Source organism: Ciona intestinalis, unplaced genomic scaffold (assembly GCF_000224145.3).
Source record: "Ciona intestinalis unplaced genomic scaffold, KH HT001083.1, whole genome shotgun sequence".
In the NCBI taxonomy this organism is placed as follows: domain Eukaryota; kingdom Metazoa; phylum Chordata; class Ascidiacea; order Phlebobranchia; family Cionidae; genus Ciona; species Ciona intestinalis.
The window spans coordinates 5988-23435 of record NW_004191404.1 but is presented as its reverse complement, the minus strand read 5'-3'; the positions used below and the strand labels follow the sequence as shown (position 1 = coordinate 23435).

Here is a 17448-nt window from a genome sequence, read left to right as displayed (position 1 = left end):
TTAGGTAATGGGTCAGGCTCGTCGCTGCTACATTGCGGGCGTATGTGTCTTGGGCAAGACACTTAAAGACAACTGCTCCAACCCAGTGGTCACTAATGAGTAATGGGTTGTCCAAATTATCAGCCATACGTAAAAAAAATGAAAAAATCTAAAAAAATAATCACCCACAAAGTAACATACATGGTAACTCGTAAGCTGGCACGAGGTGTTAAACCCGTGTGATAACGACTGTCGTTTTCCGGCCACGCGAGGATAAAGTAAGTTACATTCATTCATTACATTATTTTGTTATTAACCAAAACAAAAACAATTAGAAAAATTCGCGCGCATATTATACCGGTGCTTTCCCTCAACGAGAAAAAAATAATCACTTTATGTGACACTATTTAAAACATTGGGGACTGTTCTGTAATGAATAACTATTAGTTATTTTTGTGTCCAAAACCAATACTGCTGTATTAGCTCGAATAAAGCGATTCTATGTTACCACACGTATGTAATGTTTCCATTTCGCTGCGTAAAATTGTTACTTTTTGTATAGCAGGGTGGGGGGAGATGGGACACCTTTAGTACATAATATCCAAATAACCTGATAGTGTTTTAAACAATTAACAACGGTCTATATGAGTCGTAAGGATAAGTTTAATAATTATTTGGACGTTATTTGTTCACTACCAAATAGGATGAGAAAATACTAATAGAATGAACAGGTGCCCCATCTTCCCCTACCCTACTATATATTACCTAGTATTTAACGTTTTAAATACACAATAACATAATAAAATACATTTAAAGTTGGTATTTATTTCTTCGAAAGCAATAGCATTAATCAAATTTTTAAAACAATAGGTGGAAAAAAACTAACAACACACAACAGCAGTAAAATACGCTAAACTGGATAAAAAGTTTCTGAAAGAATGTCAGTTAAAAATGTCCTTTGTTATTTTACACTAATGTTACAGGGTAAAGGAAAATGGGGCACTTTTTCATTCAATTTATCTTAATCGGTAGTAAACAAAGAACATTGTTAGGAACCATAAAACAGTATCTTCACGACTTCCGTAGACCGATGTTAATTGTTTAAAATAGGATCTGGATATTTGGATATTACGTGCTAAAAAGTGTTCTACTTCCCCCTACTATACCAACATACCAAAAAATACTTATATGGTATTTAAGTAATGTTATTAAACACGTGTGATATTTAACAAGAATTCGACTTGTTTATGCAGGATATCCGGCTGTCACAGCATTACAGTTTGTTATGATCTTTTCAATGCTGTATTCTTTTTCTGCATTCAGTGCAGCTCATATTTACGAAAGTATATTAGTGTCCAAATTTTCTACAATCTACTAGAAGGTTAGAAATGGCAGCAAATCAGGTAAAAATAAAGTAGGCTTTGAAATTGTATTGTGTATCGAAAAGGCCTAATATAAGTGTAGGCCAATTGTGTTTGGCGTATATACAGTGAGCAGGAGGTGTTATGAATGCAACATGTATGTTTGGTACATTAGAAAACACCCATGTTATAACTCAACAGTGAGCATGAGGTATATGAATACACCATGTGTGTCTGGTGTATAAGAAAACACCCAAGTTATAACTCGACAGTGAGCATGAGGTATATGAATACACCATGTGTGTGAAAACACCCAAGTTATAACTCGACAGTGAGCATGAGGTGTATGAATACACCATGTGTGTCTGGTGTATAAGAAGATACCCATGTTATAGCTCGACAGTGAGCATGAGGTATATGAATACACCTTGTGTGTCTGGTGTATAAGAAGACATCGATACTACATTAACAATCAAGCTATGTGTCAAGCTATGTCTGATTGTTCGTTATATAGTAACAGTATAGCAACTTCATTACATAAAACCCTATAGGACGCGGAGCGTGCGAGACTTTGGGCCAAATTCCAAGCTTGCGACAAGGACAAAAACGGAAGCATTACAGTTGATGAACTGCGTGCCAGTCTCTTAAGTGGATGCGATTACCAACGACCATTTAGTTACGAAGTTTGCAGAATGATGATGTGTAAGTACAGTATGTAGAAATTGAATTGAATATATACAGGTTAATCCTTAAGAATGTGTAATGGAAATACCGCTTAAAAATACAAAGAAAGAACCATCTACGGTAACCTGCGCTGAACAACGCTGGGTGTAGATATTTCTTTGTTTGTTCCTTTTATACGTTGAATGAGACAGAACCAATAAAAATCACCCCAACTTCCCAGCAATGTACGACAAGAACCGTAACGGGCGTCTTACGTTTGACGAATACGTGAACTTGGACGGTTATATTCGAAATTGGTATGGTTACTTCACAAGGAACGATGTCAACAGAGACGGGAGACTGGAACATAGGGATTTTCAAACTGCCATTACCGGATTAGGTAAGTTCAATACATGTGTAAAATATAAATCAATGAATTAAATTTATTCTCGCGTGGCTCCGAAACACGGTCGAGTGAGGGGTTTTATACAACTCGTGTCCGCTTACGAGTTACCACATATGTAACTTAGTGGGTGAATGCAACTTAAGTTTTGTACGTTCTGGTTATCTGTATCGCTGACAGTTTAGACAAATATTAGTGACCACTGGGTTAAAGCAATTTTCTTTTTCTAACTTGCCCTAAAACACGTAGGACAAAATGGAACGTTTTGGGTTGTCTTTCATATATTGCAAAAAACACCCAAGTTACATACGTGGTAACTTATAAGCTGGCATGCGGTGTATGAATCAAAACACCCGTGTTATAACGACTGCTGTAGTTGGCCCGCCATGCGAGGATAAATAAGTTACATACGTGGTAACTTGTAAGCGGGCACGAAGTGTATGAAACAGAACACCCGTGTTATAACGACTGTTGTTGCCCCGACATGCGAGAATAAATAAGTTACATACGTGGTAACTGCAAACGGGCACGGCATGTATACAACAGAACACACGTGCTATAACGACTGTCGTTGCACCGCCAGCACGCAAGAATAAATAAGTTACATTTACCTTTCTTATTTTTTTTTTAAATGAAGAATTTCACAAATACAGCAGAAGCTAACGTATGTTTTCAATAAACAGGCTTTCGTCTTAATCAAGATTTTTTTAATCAAATATGGATGGATCTGATGAAAGGTGCTGGTTCGAATGGGGTTGTATTCGACCAGTTTATGCACGTCTGTATTGTCATGCAGGTATGATGGTATAACATGGGTGTCTTATTATATTCAAAGCACTCTTCGTGTGTTCATATACACCTCATGCTCACTGTCGAGTTATAACATGGATGTCTTCCAATACACCAGACACAAATGGTGTGTTCATACACCTCATGCTCACTGTCGAGTTATAACATAAGTATCTTCTTATACATCAGACACACATGGTGTATTCATACACCTCATGCTCACTGTCAAGTTATAACATGGGTGTCTTATTATATTCACAGCACACTTGGTGTGTTCATATACACCTCATGCTCACTGTCGAGTTATAACATGGATGTCTTCCAATACACCAGACACACATGGTGTGTTCATACACCTCATGCTCACTGTCGAGTTATAACATAAGTATCTTCTTATACATCAGACACACATGGTGTATTCATACACCCCATGCTCACTGTCGAGTTATAACATAAGTATCTTCTTATACATCAGACACACATGGTGTATTCATACACCTCATGCTCACTGTCGAGTTATAACATGGGTGTCTTCTTATACACCAGACACATATGGTGTATTCATACACCTCATGCTCACTGTCGAGTTATAACATGGGTGTCTTCTTATACACCAGACACACATGGTGTATTTATACACCTCATGCACACCGTCTAGTTTTTCCTTGAGCGCCTCCTTTTTTTATCAGACACTCACATTATTATTTTACAGATGTTGACAAACGCATGGAATAAAAGGGTTCCCAACAATGTTACAACCCTCGAAATCGAACATGTGGATTTCGCTTCCATTATCATGGGTATTCGCCCTATCCGCTAAGCTCCGTGCCGAATAATTTTCCGAGTCCTTATACTCGGAAGTGACAATTTTGTGTTCTGTATATTTTTCCGAACTAGCACATATTGTACAGATTTTACATTCAGCAGGACTTCCTATTTATTTTTTGTCGCTCATAGAAAACAGAAATATTTATTCGAAAAACTAGTTCTCTAAAATAAATTTAGTTGTTCGGTGGAACAGCCATTGTAAATAAAACTCGTTTTCTTTTTGCGTAGCTGGAAAATGACAATCATTAAAACACGGGTGTTTATACACATTGTAATTTTGTAGGAGATATTTTATCCTTTTTAACAATGTTTTATGTGTGGCTGATATTTGGACAACCCGTTAGTGACCACAGGGCTAGAGCGATTACCGTTAAGTGTCTTGCCCAGCCAACAATGGTTGAAACGAAGAGCCTTGAACCCATTACCTTTTGGTTATACCTCGCGACTAAATTTATGCCTTTGATTCTGCTTGCGGCTCACTAAGTTTAAAACTCAAATTTAGAATTGTCATACAACACATTAAACATTGTGCATAAATTATTATAAGTTAGTTAAAAACACATTTTAAGCGAATAGATGCGTGCCTCACAACCGCATCGCGGTACATGGTTTAAGAATTTTGTGTTAAGAGGTGGCGCTAAAGAGTTATAACTAACTAATACTTTTTTCCTCCACGTCAAATATTTAAAATAATTGCACGAATATAAATCCTCATAATAATACTATGTATCTAAGATTATTTACCATCAAATTTTAATATGACAGATTACTTATAACTAATGTGAGACAAACTTTTAAAACTTATTTACTCAAATAAAATTTATATATAGTACAGTGGGGTAAGATGGGACACCTTTTCATTCTATTTTCTTCGTTCAATTTAGTAGTAAACAAAAAACATTCAAAAAAAATTATAAACCGTATCCTCACGACTCTCATTGACCGTTGTTGAAAACACGATCAAGATATTTGGATATTACGTGCTCAAGATGTCCCATCTTCCCTCACCCTACTATACGTTTAACATAAATTGTTGTTTTTTTTAATACAGTTCCGAAAATTAAATTAATTAAAACTGCAAACAGAAGGTATTAGCAGCAAAACGACAGTTGTAAAAAACTCGCAACGGAGAAAACTACTCTGGGATTGGTAAAAGTTATCAACATACGGACGTACTATTAAACAGTTTATAGAGTGGGGGGAAATGGGACACCTATGGCACATAATATCTAAATACCCTGGTCGTGTTTCAAACAATAACCAACCAACTATGACAGTTGTAAAATCTATTGTTTTACAGTTCTTTGAAAAATCTTTGTTTTCTACCAAATTGAAAGAGAAAATAGAACGAACACGTGTCCCATCTTCCCCTACTCTAATATATATTTCTTAAACTCCATGCCGGCTGCCGAATACTCGACGGCTATAGTTTAGCATGTCTTTTGAATTTAGTAGAATAAACTTTATACTCGTGGTTACGTGTTGTATAGTACTGTGGGGGAAAGATGGGATACCGTTAGCACCTAAAATCGACATTTCTTATTTGCAGTTTAAACAATAACCCTTTTTACAGTCGTAAAGTAACGGCTATCAATACTATAAATATTATTTGCTTACCAACCAGGATGGAAAAAGTTTATAAAAGACAAAAAGTAACGTTTAAACAACTGCCGTTTAATCAAGCTTCTGGATAAAACAAAAATACAAAACGTTTTTGATGAAGACGTGACCGTTACACCTACAAACAGTATAATGTAATAAACCATTTACTTAAACAACGTTAAAGTTTTATCGCACGAGAGGTGTGCGTAAGAATATTAAACACTTTTAATTGATGTTTGTCAAGAAAATGTATTTGTTGAGCAACCGCATTGACGTAATAGGTAGTGATGTAATAAAGAAGATTTATGACGTAACAATGCCCTATGTAAATATTACATTAGAACTTAGTTAAAATTCCACCCTGTAAAATTGCAAAGTCATTTCTTCGCCGCTACTGACATTTCGAACACCTCATGCCCGCTGTCCAGAGACTCTAGACGATAAAATATGTATTTTTCCTTATTAAAATGGAAAAGTTATTCAACAAAAATTATGACTTAATGTATTTATATTAACCCATTTTTACCATGACATAACGACTAAAATCCTGTTTATTTATCTCGCTTATAAACTCATAATACAGTATAAGTTAACTCATATATGGAAGTGCATTTAACCAAAAGATAAGGTGGACTTGAAAAAAATGTTTATAAAGTGTAATATCTAAACTAATTATATTTGAATAAAAGACCGATGATGTCATTTTAGGTGAAATATATATATAGTAGGCTGGGGGAAGATGGGACAACATTTATTTTATTTTCTCGTTCCATTTGGTAGTGAACATAAAACATTCAAAGAATTATAAAACTATATACTCACGACCCCCACAGACCGTTGTTAATTGTTTAAAACACAAACAAGACATTTGAACATTATGTTCCAAAGGTGTTCCATCTTCCCCCACCCTACTATATCTCATAAATTATTCGCTGGACTTAGCTTTTGCTACACATTTCATGGCACTTCTGACTGTTATTTCGTTACGGAAATCGTCCAACTTCATGAGCACTATAGATCGGGGCAAATTTCTCAGAATTTTTGAGAGTTCATATTTTTTTACAGTTTTATTTATTTATTTATAAACACGCGCGATATGCGGGGCATTATTACGTCATAATAAACAGGTGCATTGAAATATTACAACAAGGGTGTACATGCGACAAAGGTAAAACAAGTTCGTTCAAATGTGCAAAATAAATATTGAAACAACAAGAGAGCAAGCATTCGACGAAGGGAAAAATTCGGGTAATTTCGTATTAGCAGGAACAACAATTATTATTGTGCCGTCGGGGTGACGTAATTACGACGTCACGCAGACGGGTTTACGACACAAGACGTGACGTCACACGCTGAGATTTCATTGGAAACGCAGCGTGAGACGAAATTTGTATATTGTCGGTTGGGATAAAATGGTCGATGTTTTAGTCTATTTTAGCGTCCAAATTGGTAGTAAACAAAGAATATTTACGAAATTATATAACCGTAACCTTATGACTCTAAAAAGAGCGTTGTAAACGATTACGAAATATGCATCATTTGTGCTTACATATATCCATCTTACCCCACAGTAATATAAATACGGTTTTTGTTTTTTGGTTTCTTAGATTTTTGGCAGGATTCCGACGGCGAACGATTGCACTTGACTTTTGAAGAAGTTTGCGGAAGGGATAACGCATGACGGATTACCGAAGACGCATTACGCAGTGACGCACCGCATGCGCCATGTTTCGATGACCATGTCTTTCCAGGTAACGTTCAACGCATACGTTAAACGGACTGCCGGCTTGTTCGTCCCTGGAAAAATAAGATTATTTTGTTAAAAAAATTATAAAAAAAGTAAAAAAAAAGGAAAATCTTTCAAAAATTAATAAAAGAATGATAGTTATATATTTGTATCGTTATGGTGAATTTTAATGAACATTATGCGCGCTGCATATTTTAGGGAACTTTTACAGTGGATTTCTTTGTCGTATAGTATAATAACTGTCTCGTGTCAAGTTATTTCCGAATTTCGTTCAATAGGGTATAGTTGATACAATTTTAGCGTAAATTGCAACAGTATATGCTTGCTGTAAAATACTGACGGAAAAATACAAATAAATTTTATCTAAAAATTATTAAAATTTAGGCACAAAAATAAAGAAAATATTTACCTGAAAAAAGTTTTCAAGATTTTTCTTTTAAGCTGTCGGTCCAAGATCCGCGCATGATGGCTGGTAAACATGGACTCGCTGCTGCGGCGGAATCTTCGCAAAACTTCGAGTTCGGATTTGTTGGTGTGAGTTGAAAGGGAACTGAAAAAATGATTAAAAAAAATAAATAAAACTATTTTTTTCTGGCTTTCTGTTTTAGGTTGTTACAGAGAAACTTTCAGATTAATGCACTGTTTTTCCGAGAATAAAAAAAATGTTTAAACCAAATAGAATGCAAACTTTTCTTAGTTTTTCCTTAAAATTATTTTTATTTAAATAAAAATATTTTTTTAATAAAAAAATAACACATGCAAAAGTACATACCTTTTGATAGGTTTTGCTTCTGTAGTTGCTATAGCGACAATGCATACTATGCAGATCATTTTCATGAGGAGAGACATTTTTAAGTTTCTAATAATTCGACGACTTAACGCTAAAAACAGAGGACGGTTTGTACCTCGGCGGTTCTTCTTACTTCACGAAGGTTAATTATGGACTTATGCCATAAACTCGCCTTTATAAACCCAACTGCCTTTTTTTCTTTTTGCGCATGTTAGCTCTATCTCCTTGGTCACGTTTATTGATTGCGTCTTTTTTCTCGAGTTAAGCGTCCCGGGTTAAACCAGTTTTTAGCTAGATTTTAAAATCGTATTGCCCATACTCCGCATGCACGTGTTATATAATTATAACACTTTCTAATACCAGATATATTTAACAAATTTGTCCAGTTTTTACAGCGTAAATCTTTACTTTATATTTTTGAATTATATAGTATTGTGGGGTAAAATGGGACACTTTTATCATATAATATCCAAGTATCCTGAATCGCGTTTTAAACAATTAACAACTGTTTATGGGAGTCGTGAGATACAGTTTTATTGCTCTTTAAATGTTCTTTGTTTACTATCCAATGGGACGAGAAAAATATAATGAAAACATGTCCTAACTTCCTCCAGCCAACTATACATATATATATTACACATGTCTAATAGTGAAAATATAAGAAATGAAGGCCTATAACGTTATTTTGTACTTTCCATTATATTGTTTGCCTAAAACATGTTATGTTTTAATACATGCTGAAATTGGTGTATTAGTACTATGTCATTTGAATTTAACACTTTATATTGCGAAACCGTTTATTTTCAACGTTTAATTTTTTTTGTAAAAGAGTATTGCGCAAACCAATATGAATGGAAAAGAAAAAACGCGTTCTCTCGTTTTTATCTCCACGTCTTCTAGTCTAGAGGTTTCGAAACACTTAATTTTACTGACGAAACAGGTTTTAACTACTGGTACAAAGTTCACTGTTTAAAAAAACGATGACACAACAAATTTGGCTTAAATGCCGTATAACCTGTATGTCTACTATACCCAAGGAACAGATTGTGCAATAAAATCGTTATCCAACCCTAAACGACCAATTGACTTGTTTTGTAAAAAGGCCAATTCTGTGCTAACACCATTTGACATTGAAACAAATCAAACTTATATTTGTTCAAATTATAACGAAATCGTAAAGATTTATTGACGCCATAAAATTGCCGTTTGTCTTTGTACAATACATAAAACCACTCTTGCGACCTTGGAAATTATTTTAACCAACACTGATGCCATTCACACGTGACCAAACCAAGGAAAACGTAAATTAAACAAACCATTGTTACGTCAAGGACAATCGGACGACATTTTGAGTCAAAAACCACAGCGGGTATAAAAAAATGCAATAAAAACTTGAACTTAAAAACAGTTTTCACTTCACTTATAAAGCGTATAAAAACATGACTAAATTGTTTTCTATTTGATAAAAAGTCTAACGTTTGAAAGCGGGTATTTCGGAACATTTTAGTCATTTAATGGATGTAAAAAAAGACTTATGCAAAAAAATTGAACAAGCCTATTGCGTCTTCCCGCAATAGAAAAAGTAAAACCCAATAGACTGGTTTAAATCTATTGCGAAAGTCACCGCTTTTGCTCGATTTTGGACACCCTGTGGCGGCAGTTGGACTACTCGGTGTTCTATGATTGTATGCGTGACCAGCGCCTGCCTACATTGTGGGCAAACAGACGGCTTTGTGACGTCACAGAAGGAACAAAAATTTAAACATAGACTTATATCAGGTTGCGCATTCCAAGAAAGCTTCTGCAATATTTGCCAAAGAAACGATGCGCAGTATTGGAAATAAGTGTCTTGTTTGCAGACGAGGGAACGTCTATCGGTTTTAATCTGTCCATATCACGCAATGACGTGGGTTCGATCATTTTTAGCTCAAAAGAGACACCACAAAATTGAATTACAGCCGGTCAACGCTTTTATTCGAAACGCAGGGAAAATTTGTAGGCGGGAGAGTTTGAGTGACTGTGGGCATGGGAGTGGCAACCATGGATAAGTCACTCAAGTTCCCACGCAAAGTGTATAAATGACCAAACCAACCAAAAATTCATTTCTGCTTATCAACACACTGCAATATCAGCTGGACAGTGCACATAGTAGTGATGCAAATAGCAAATATTTTTTTCCCCAAAAAAATACAATACACGTTTCAGCACTTTTTTGTATAGCATGTGTTTTGTAAAAGTACGATCAAAAAACTTACTAAGTCATTGTTTTTGTGGCTCTGTTTACCCCTGCAGTGACGTTACTATCACGTGCTCAATGATGGAGAGCATTACTTCACGCTAAACCACGCTCCTATTATCTTTAAATAATCTTGAAACCGAATACGTTTCCGGCGATTGTTACGTTGCTCTACGGTACATTTCTCCTAACTGATTATACCACCTTTGCGCTATTGAAAAAGCGTGTCTTTTGTGACAAATCAATCAATAAAAACGGTGTCCACTACCGCATCGAACGCGTTTTTAAATCCAAGCGTCTTTATTTCGGGCACGAAGAATCGCCGTGACGTATCCCCTATTCCTTCTGGACCACAGAGCCAATTATTGCGTCATAACCGGTAGATTTACCGGTGTTTGAACAAGGCACATGAGATGGGAACTTACAAAGGCGTTTTCGGCTGACTAAAAACGGTAAAAGATTGATCTAAATGTGCCTGTCACCTTTAGGGTTCGTTGAACTTGTGACGTATTAATCTTTGGGGAGAAATATCCAAAATTCCCATTAGGGTTCATTCATAAAAGTCCTCGCAATCGTAGTCATGCGTTTCCCCGTAAGGTGTGTGTTCAAAATTAGCGAAATTCGGCCCAATAAATAGCAAACAGTGTACCGGGTCACTGGATATAATACAAACAGCATACCGGATTGCGAAATTAAAAACAACTGTTTTTTGGTTTCCAAGGAGACGCCCGACAGTGAGCATAGGGTGTATATGGTTACCGACCTCGAGGCCGGATGCTGCTACTTTTGTGGATGTATGTATTATTCCGCAAGACATTTAACTGCTTTGACCCAGTGCCACTAATGGACTGTCTAAACTCTAAACTGTCTGGCATAGAGAACAACAATCACCCACAAAAGTACATACGACGTAATTAAACGACCATAGGGTGCATGAAACAGAACACTCATATTATATAACGACTGTCGCTGCCCGTTATGCGAGAGTACAAGTAAGTTACATTCATTTATTTAGGTACGTAATGTTCTGCAGCAAAACGAAATACAGATAGGCGTACTACACAGGATTTTTGCGAAACCCAAATATTAAAATGTTTCGTTTTTTTCGTAAACGCGCAGTTTTTGTCTGTCATGCCAATTTACTGTCTTTAAATATATTTTTTGCTGTTTTAATTAACAGGGTGTGGCACTTTCTTCAGTGTTTTTTAATCGCCAGCCTTTTTGGGCACCTGCCTTTCAAAGGCATTGTCGATGCTGCTCGCTGTTATCATTTAATAGTATATGTGTTTTGGCATCAAGACAGTTACAACGCCAAACAACGCGCCCCAACCCAGTGGTCACGTTACAAATGTGGCAACTCGTATGCTGGCACGAGCTGTATAAAATAGAACACTCGTGTTATAACGACTTTCGGTACTCTGCCATGCGCCACGAAAGTAAAAAAAAAATGGTAGGAAGAAAAAATAAATTACAGGAAAAATAAGTTACACCACAGAGGGATCAATAAGTTACGTTTATGTAGTTTTGTTACAACGGTCGGCTATATTAATTTTTTGTAGACTTGTAATTACTTTCATCGCGGCAATATATTTTCTCCAAATTACTTTCATATTTTCAGAATGTTTCTTTTAGTTTTGTTTTTTTTACCATTGCACATTGGTTAGCTCGCCTGCCTGTAAAAGAATATTAGTTCCTTTATGTCATTATGAGTGAGGGTATTTTTTGAGAAAAAACATAAAATTTAGTGCTCTAACCCAGTGGTCAGTTACACCAACCCCAAAGTAATATGTGGGTGACACGTCAGCCAGCACAAGGTGTATGAAACAAAACACTGTTATTGCTATAACGACTGTCGCCGCCACACTCGGATAAATAAGTCCCATTCCGTATGTTTATGTACCAAAATAATACAATTGCTGCTTTATATATATTTAGTAAATGTTTTTTCTACAGTTCACTCATAATAGGTTGTTACGGCATAATGTTGTTATTGTAGCTTAGCAACAACAATTGTGGAAAGTCCCGGTCGCCATTGCACGTGTAGTGTGACACAACAATCGTTTGTTTGATGTGCTTTGTCGACCTTTTTTTCCCACGCTTGAGATTAGCCAATCAGATGTCAGTATTAGATCACGTGGGTTTCTTTACGTTAACCATACTCAGGGCTCAATGAAAACAAGAGAGCTAATTGCGTGAACAAATTTGCGGTACGCAAACAATTTAAACTTCAAACAAAATTCTTTGTGACGTAAGATACTTCATTGTCGACCAACAATTGCCACTTCAGCGGCAAATCATGTTGAAAATTTGTCCTACCGATGTTCCTACTCACTTTTATATGAGTAATATCACTGGTTCAGTGGACAAGAATGGACATACGGATTGCGTGTAGTGCTATACAAATATTACAAATACGAATTATCTCGAAACTGCATTCCCCCCCCAAAATAGGGGGGGTTATTCATTCATAAAATACGATGACAATTTTAGCGGCTATTTACGTTCAATATTATTGCGGAAGAGATAGATATGTGACGTAATTCAATGGACACGTGGTGTTTTCACACGCCATAAATGAATTAATGTAACCTATTTATCCTTGAGTGGCGGGGCAACCACAGTGGTATTCCGTTTCATACACCTCGTGCCGTTTACGAGTTACTGCATATGTAACTTTGTGGGTGATTATGTTTTTAGTTTGGTTGAAATTTTAGACAATCCATTATGGTGACCACAGGGTTAGAGCAATTGTCGGTAAGTGTCTTGTTCAAGGACACACACGCCGTATTGTCCAAGGACACACAGGACCACAACGTAATATTATAAGCCTTGAACTCTCCCAGTTTCCGACGACGCCGTACGTTACATATCATAAAAGTAGCTTCTTAAACCATAAATCAATTATGTAAAAACGTGCCCAATGTCAAGTTACGAAAATAATATCCAAAACGTTTCCATAAAGCTATGTTTCATTTTACAGATATAGTTATACTACATGTTATTATAATAAAACTAAATCCAGAACATACGACTAAAAAAATAAAAAATCCATAAATTGAAATACTCTTTGTTACGTAGTAGTTCGCATTAGTGCGTCACACATCGTTATATCTTCGCGCTTAAATTTAAACTAAATTGACACGTGTTACATGTTAAATGTCTAAGACCGTGATTTTCCGTAATTAAAACAACAAATTAACGATTTGTTTCGCCTGTACGTGATATATACTTAGCACAAAAGGTCCGTACGAACGACATATACACATTTCTGCACTTACGTTTAAATTTTAATCCCCAAACGTTTGCTTTGAAAAGAGTTTAAGATTTTATCAAATCCACACAAAATGTCGTTGCTAAAAATAAAATTTTAAAAGCGTTAGAAGAAATTTTCATTGCGAATAAAACCGGGCAAAAAAGTTTTTACGGGGCTTGAAAGTTAACAAACATTCTTATAAATATTAACTTTACAGTAAACGCTCTTGAGGTTATAATTAGCTTTGCTTGTTGTTAAACATTAAATAAATCGTAATAGGTTCGGTATATTTGCTTACAATGTTGCGCCAAAGTTACCTACAGAAGTGAAATATACACCTTTTTAACCTTTGTGACGTCACACAGGATAGTTTTGCAGGAATTGCAGCGTTGTAGCCAACTGTGTTTTTCCCCTTGTATACGTTCTATATATGTACACGTGTATACAGTTGTTGTATATAGACCTATATACAGGTTTTATATGTGTACTTGTATGTTTTATGTATGCAGTATGTACAGTCTGTATGTCTAAATGTTTGTCTTTGCTCAAAGAGTCCGTATATATGAACAATAGGTATTTCCAGTCGCTGTTTTAAGTCAAATAACACGCCAAAAATGCGGTTAATTTGATCATAGACATAATTTGAAACTATACATGTATAATCAAACATATTACATTTTCACGTAAAAAACACCGACAATTTTCAAGTCGTTTGTACATTTTTTTTAATCCCACAACTGTCTTAATGATTAATGATTTATCGCACCCAAATTACGTTGAATATTTTTATCTCGAATTTTTCGAGCTCCAACCCATTAATAAAACAACCGCACTTAATCATCGAACAATTACCTGTGTTACGTCAATATAGATACAGTTTCTCTGCACCAGGCGCCGTCACATCGTATTTCTTGGAAATTCGCACCTGAAAACCGGTTACGAAAATTGCCTGGTTTCGCTAAATATGCACCGAAATAACTTGTACGAATAAAAGGCATGCACCGCATATCTTAACAGCGATCTACGCGCGCGTTTCGGCCTCCTATTGTTTCGTAACAATTGTCGACGTGTTTTTATGATGCACCGGTGTTGTGACGTCATGAATTCGCAGGATTTAGTCAAAATATGAAATATTCTTATTAATATATTTTCTCTTCAGTTTTAATTTTTAAACGATAATTTTTATGTTTGGTACATGGCGTTTAATATTAGTCATTTATACCTAAAAATCACGCTCATGAGAACACCATGTGTGTCCAGTGTTTAAGAATAGACCAATATTATAACTTGACAGCGAGAATGGAGTGTATGAATACACCATGTGTGTCTGGTGTATAAGAAGACACCCATGTTATAACCCGACAGTGAGCATGAGGTGTATGAATACACCATGTGTGTCTGGTGTTTAAGAAGATTTCCATATTATAACTCGACAGGGCACACGAGGTGTATAAAAACACCGAATACGTCAGCTGTATGGCGAATGCATGTATGACCAAAGTGACGCAAATTTGCATAAGAGAAAGTACAAGTTACAAATAAAGTTGCTCATTGGCGTCCTCACCTGACTTCAACAACAAACCATTTCCACAACTACGCGTCGCTCGCGAGTTATATTTACAGAACGACTGCATTTATGACGGCATATTCCTAAAACGGGGCTTAAATTTTGTCGTAAACATGCATATTTTGCACATTTTATTGATATGTTGTTTTGCACTACGTTTCGAAGTATGGGCACTTCCACCAAGACTTACTATTCGGCAAAAAACATCCGGTCAAAAGTTAAAACAAGAGCAAAACAAACCGAACCCACACGTTTTGAAACTTAACCATTGACGACCTTATGGTCGCAAGCTTTCGCAACCGTTAATGGTTCATATCAGTCTTAACCATTGACGAAAGGCAGTGCCCTGATCTGGCGAAACAAGAATTTATGGTATTTCGTTTGATGTGTAAATGACGTTATAGCTAAAAGTAGTATAAGACGCTTTTTTATAATTTTGAAATTCGTTTCCGACCAACTTATTTTCTACAATATACCAGCTTAAAACGAAATGGCCCAAACGTGGTCTTGCTGTGAATAAAAGTATTTAGCTGACGTGCACGATATAAACACATATTAATGATAATCCCGAAACTATATAACTGTTGCTTAAAGAGTTGATTCTTGTTTGAAGAAATACAGTCAGGGTCCGGCGATCTAGCTAAAGTTTAGTTGAATGACGATCCCGTTTAGAGGAAATATATATTTATTACGCTATGCATTTTTGTTTGCTAAAACCTGATTTTCTAAATTCCAAATTTCTTTTTGCCTTCAGCATAGGCCTGCATGCCTAAACGAAAAAAAAGTGTTTTATCGTCTCTTCTAGTAAACTAAAACGTTAGTGTGAAAACTACAATAACACATTTCAATTATGCCTGGTAGCAGAAGTAACAGAACAAAATGTTCCGAAATCTGTTAATAGTCGTAGAGGTTAAACTGAAATGATGAACAGTAACGCCCACTTCGCTATTTTTATACCATACCTAAACCGCAGCAAAATACCTAAACATATTTCCACCATTAATAACTCTTTAGCGACTTAAAAATAGCTGGCTATTTTAACACATAACACGATTTTCCAGTATTGCTGCAACAAATTGATGAACGTGTTAAGATGAATATCTTGCGCTAACATGTGACCGAGCAAGAAATGTCAATTAGATTGGAATCTTGCATTACAACCGTGTTAATATCGTCGTGCATGAAACGGGCTAGCGACAGCGGTCTTGGAATTCGCATCAAAATCATGTCAATATTTTGTTGCTGTTTATGTCCAGAAAGCTTTTGGTGAAATGAGAATGGAAACTTTGCAAAGTCATTCTAGTTAATGCATTCCGGATCTTATACCCGACGTCAAAGGGATTTTAACTTGTTGATTTGTTTACAAGAGAATTTTTTCGTACACTATGCTCGCTTTCGAGTTATGGCATGCGTGTCATCTTATACACCAGACACACATGGTGTATTCATACACCTCATGCTCACTGTCGAGTTATAACATGGGTGTCTTTTTATACACCAGACACACATGGTGTATTTATACACCTTATTAAACGTACAATTGTTTTGCTATATATGTGTCTGGTATATTTATAGTAGAGTGGGGGAAGATGGAACACCTTTAACACATAATATCTAAATAGCCTGATCGTGTTTTAAACAATTAACAACGGTCTGTGGAAGTCGTCAAGTTACGATTTTATAATTCATTGAATGTTCTTTGTTTACTACCAAGTGAAAACTAAACGAAAATGTGTCCCATTTTCCAAAACCCTACTATATAAGATTGGATACAAGTATTTTGTAAGAAAAAAAAATGAAAGACATTCCAGTCATTATAAAAGCCTGTTCAAAAAAAGATAATTTTAGGGCAAATTACTAAAGTCCAAAGTTCGCTCACATTTTACGAAGTAAATGTGGCGTAACGTTGACGTTTGTAACAGAAGCAAAAATGTTAATCGCTTAAAAATGCGAATTAAGTCGCTGGTTCGGTGTAAAAAGCTGACCTGCACTGGACGACGTTGACTGTAGATACTTATTTTTTCACACCAATGCGAGCACACTTAAACAACGCTGGGTGTAGATCTTTCTTTGCATGTTTTATTATGACCGAGGCTATGCTGTAGTGTAAACGCCGCTTAAAAGAACATGCAAAGAATTATCTACGTTGACCTGCGCTGAACAACGCTGGGTGTGGATATTTCTTTGTTTGTTCTTTTTACACCGAGGCGTGCTACGTTGTCTTGTAAAC

At 35.9% G+C, this 17448-nt stretch overlaps 2 protein-coding genes across 2 annotated transcripts; one reads left to right on the top strand and one right to left on the bottom strand.

Moving 5' to 3' along the window:
• The first annotated feature begins 1264 nt into the window (after nucleotides 1-1264).
• Nucleotides 1265-4177, top strand: LOC100176626 (sorcin-like). The gene is made up of 5 exons (XM_002119298.4): nucleotides 1265-1382; nucleotides 1892-2042; nucleotides 2245-2403; nucleotides 3090-3202; nucleotides 3908-4177. Exons 1-5 carry the CDS (start codon nucleotides 1368-1370, stop codon nucleotides 4013-4015), a joined length of 546 nt encoding a protein of 181 aa, XP_002119334.1. The 5' UTR covers nucleotides 1265-1367; the 3' UTR covers nucleotides 4016-4177.
• A 2705-nt stretch (nucleotides 4178-6882) lies between these two features.
• On the bottom strand, nucleotides 6883-8313 carry LOC100186848. The gene is made up of 3 exons (XM_002119185.5): nucleotides 8145-8313; nucleotides 7782-7922; nucleotides 6883-7422 (listed from the first exon to the last, which is right to left on the bottom strand). The coding sequence occupies exons 1-3, from the start codon at nucleotides 8219-8221 to the stop codon at nucleotides 7311-7313; spliced, it is 330 nt and encodes a 109-aa protein (XP_002119221.1). The 5' UTR covers nucleotides 8222-8313; the 3' UTR covers nucleotides 6883-7310.
• Between the last annotated feature and the right edge of the window lie 9135 nt (nucleotides 8314-17448).

Bases quoted from the DNA above. Each gene is read 5' to 3' on its own strand.
- LOC100176626 (XM_002119298.4), top strand. The intron at 2,404-3,089 runs GTAAGTTCAATA...TTCAATAAACAG, and splicing joins AACTGCCATTACCGGATTAG to GCTTTCGTCTTAATCAAGAT. The intron at 3,203-3,907 runs GTATGATGGTAT...ATTATTTTACAG, and splicing joins ACGTCTGTATTGTCATGCAG to ATGTTGACAAACGCATGGAA.
- LOC100186848 (XM_002119185.5), bottom strand. From the start codon at position 8,221: ATGTCTCTCCTCATGAAAATGATCTGCATAGTATGCATTGTCGCTATA. The intron at 7,923-8,144 runs GTATGTACTTTT...TCATTTTTTCAG, and splicing joins GAAGCAAAACCTATCAAAAG to TTCCCTTTCAACTCACACCA. The intron at 7,423-7,781 runs GTAAATATTTTC...TTATTTTTCCAG, and splicing joins ATCTTGAAAACTTTTTTCAG to GGACGAACAAGCCGGCAGTC.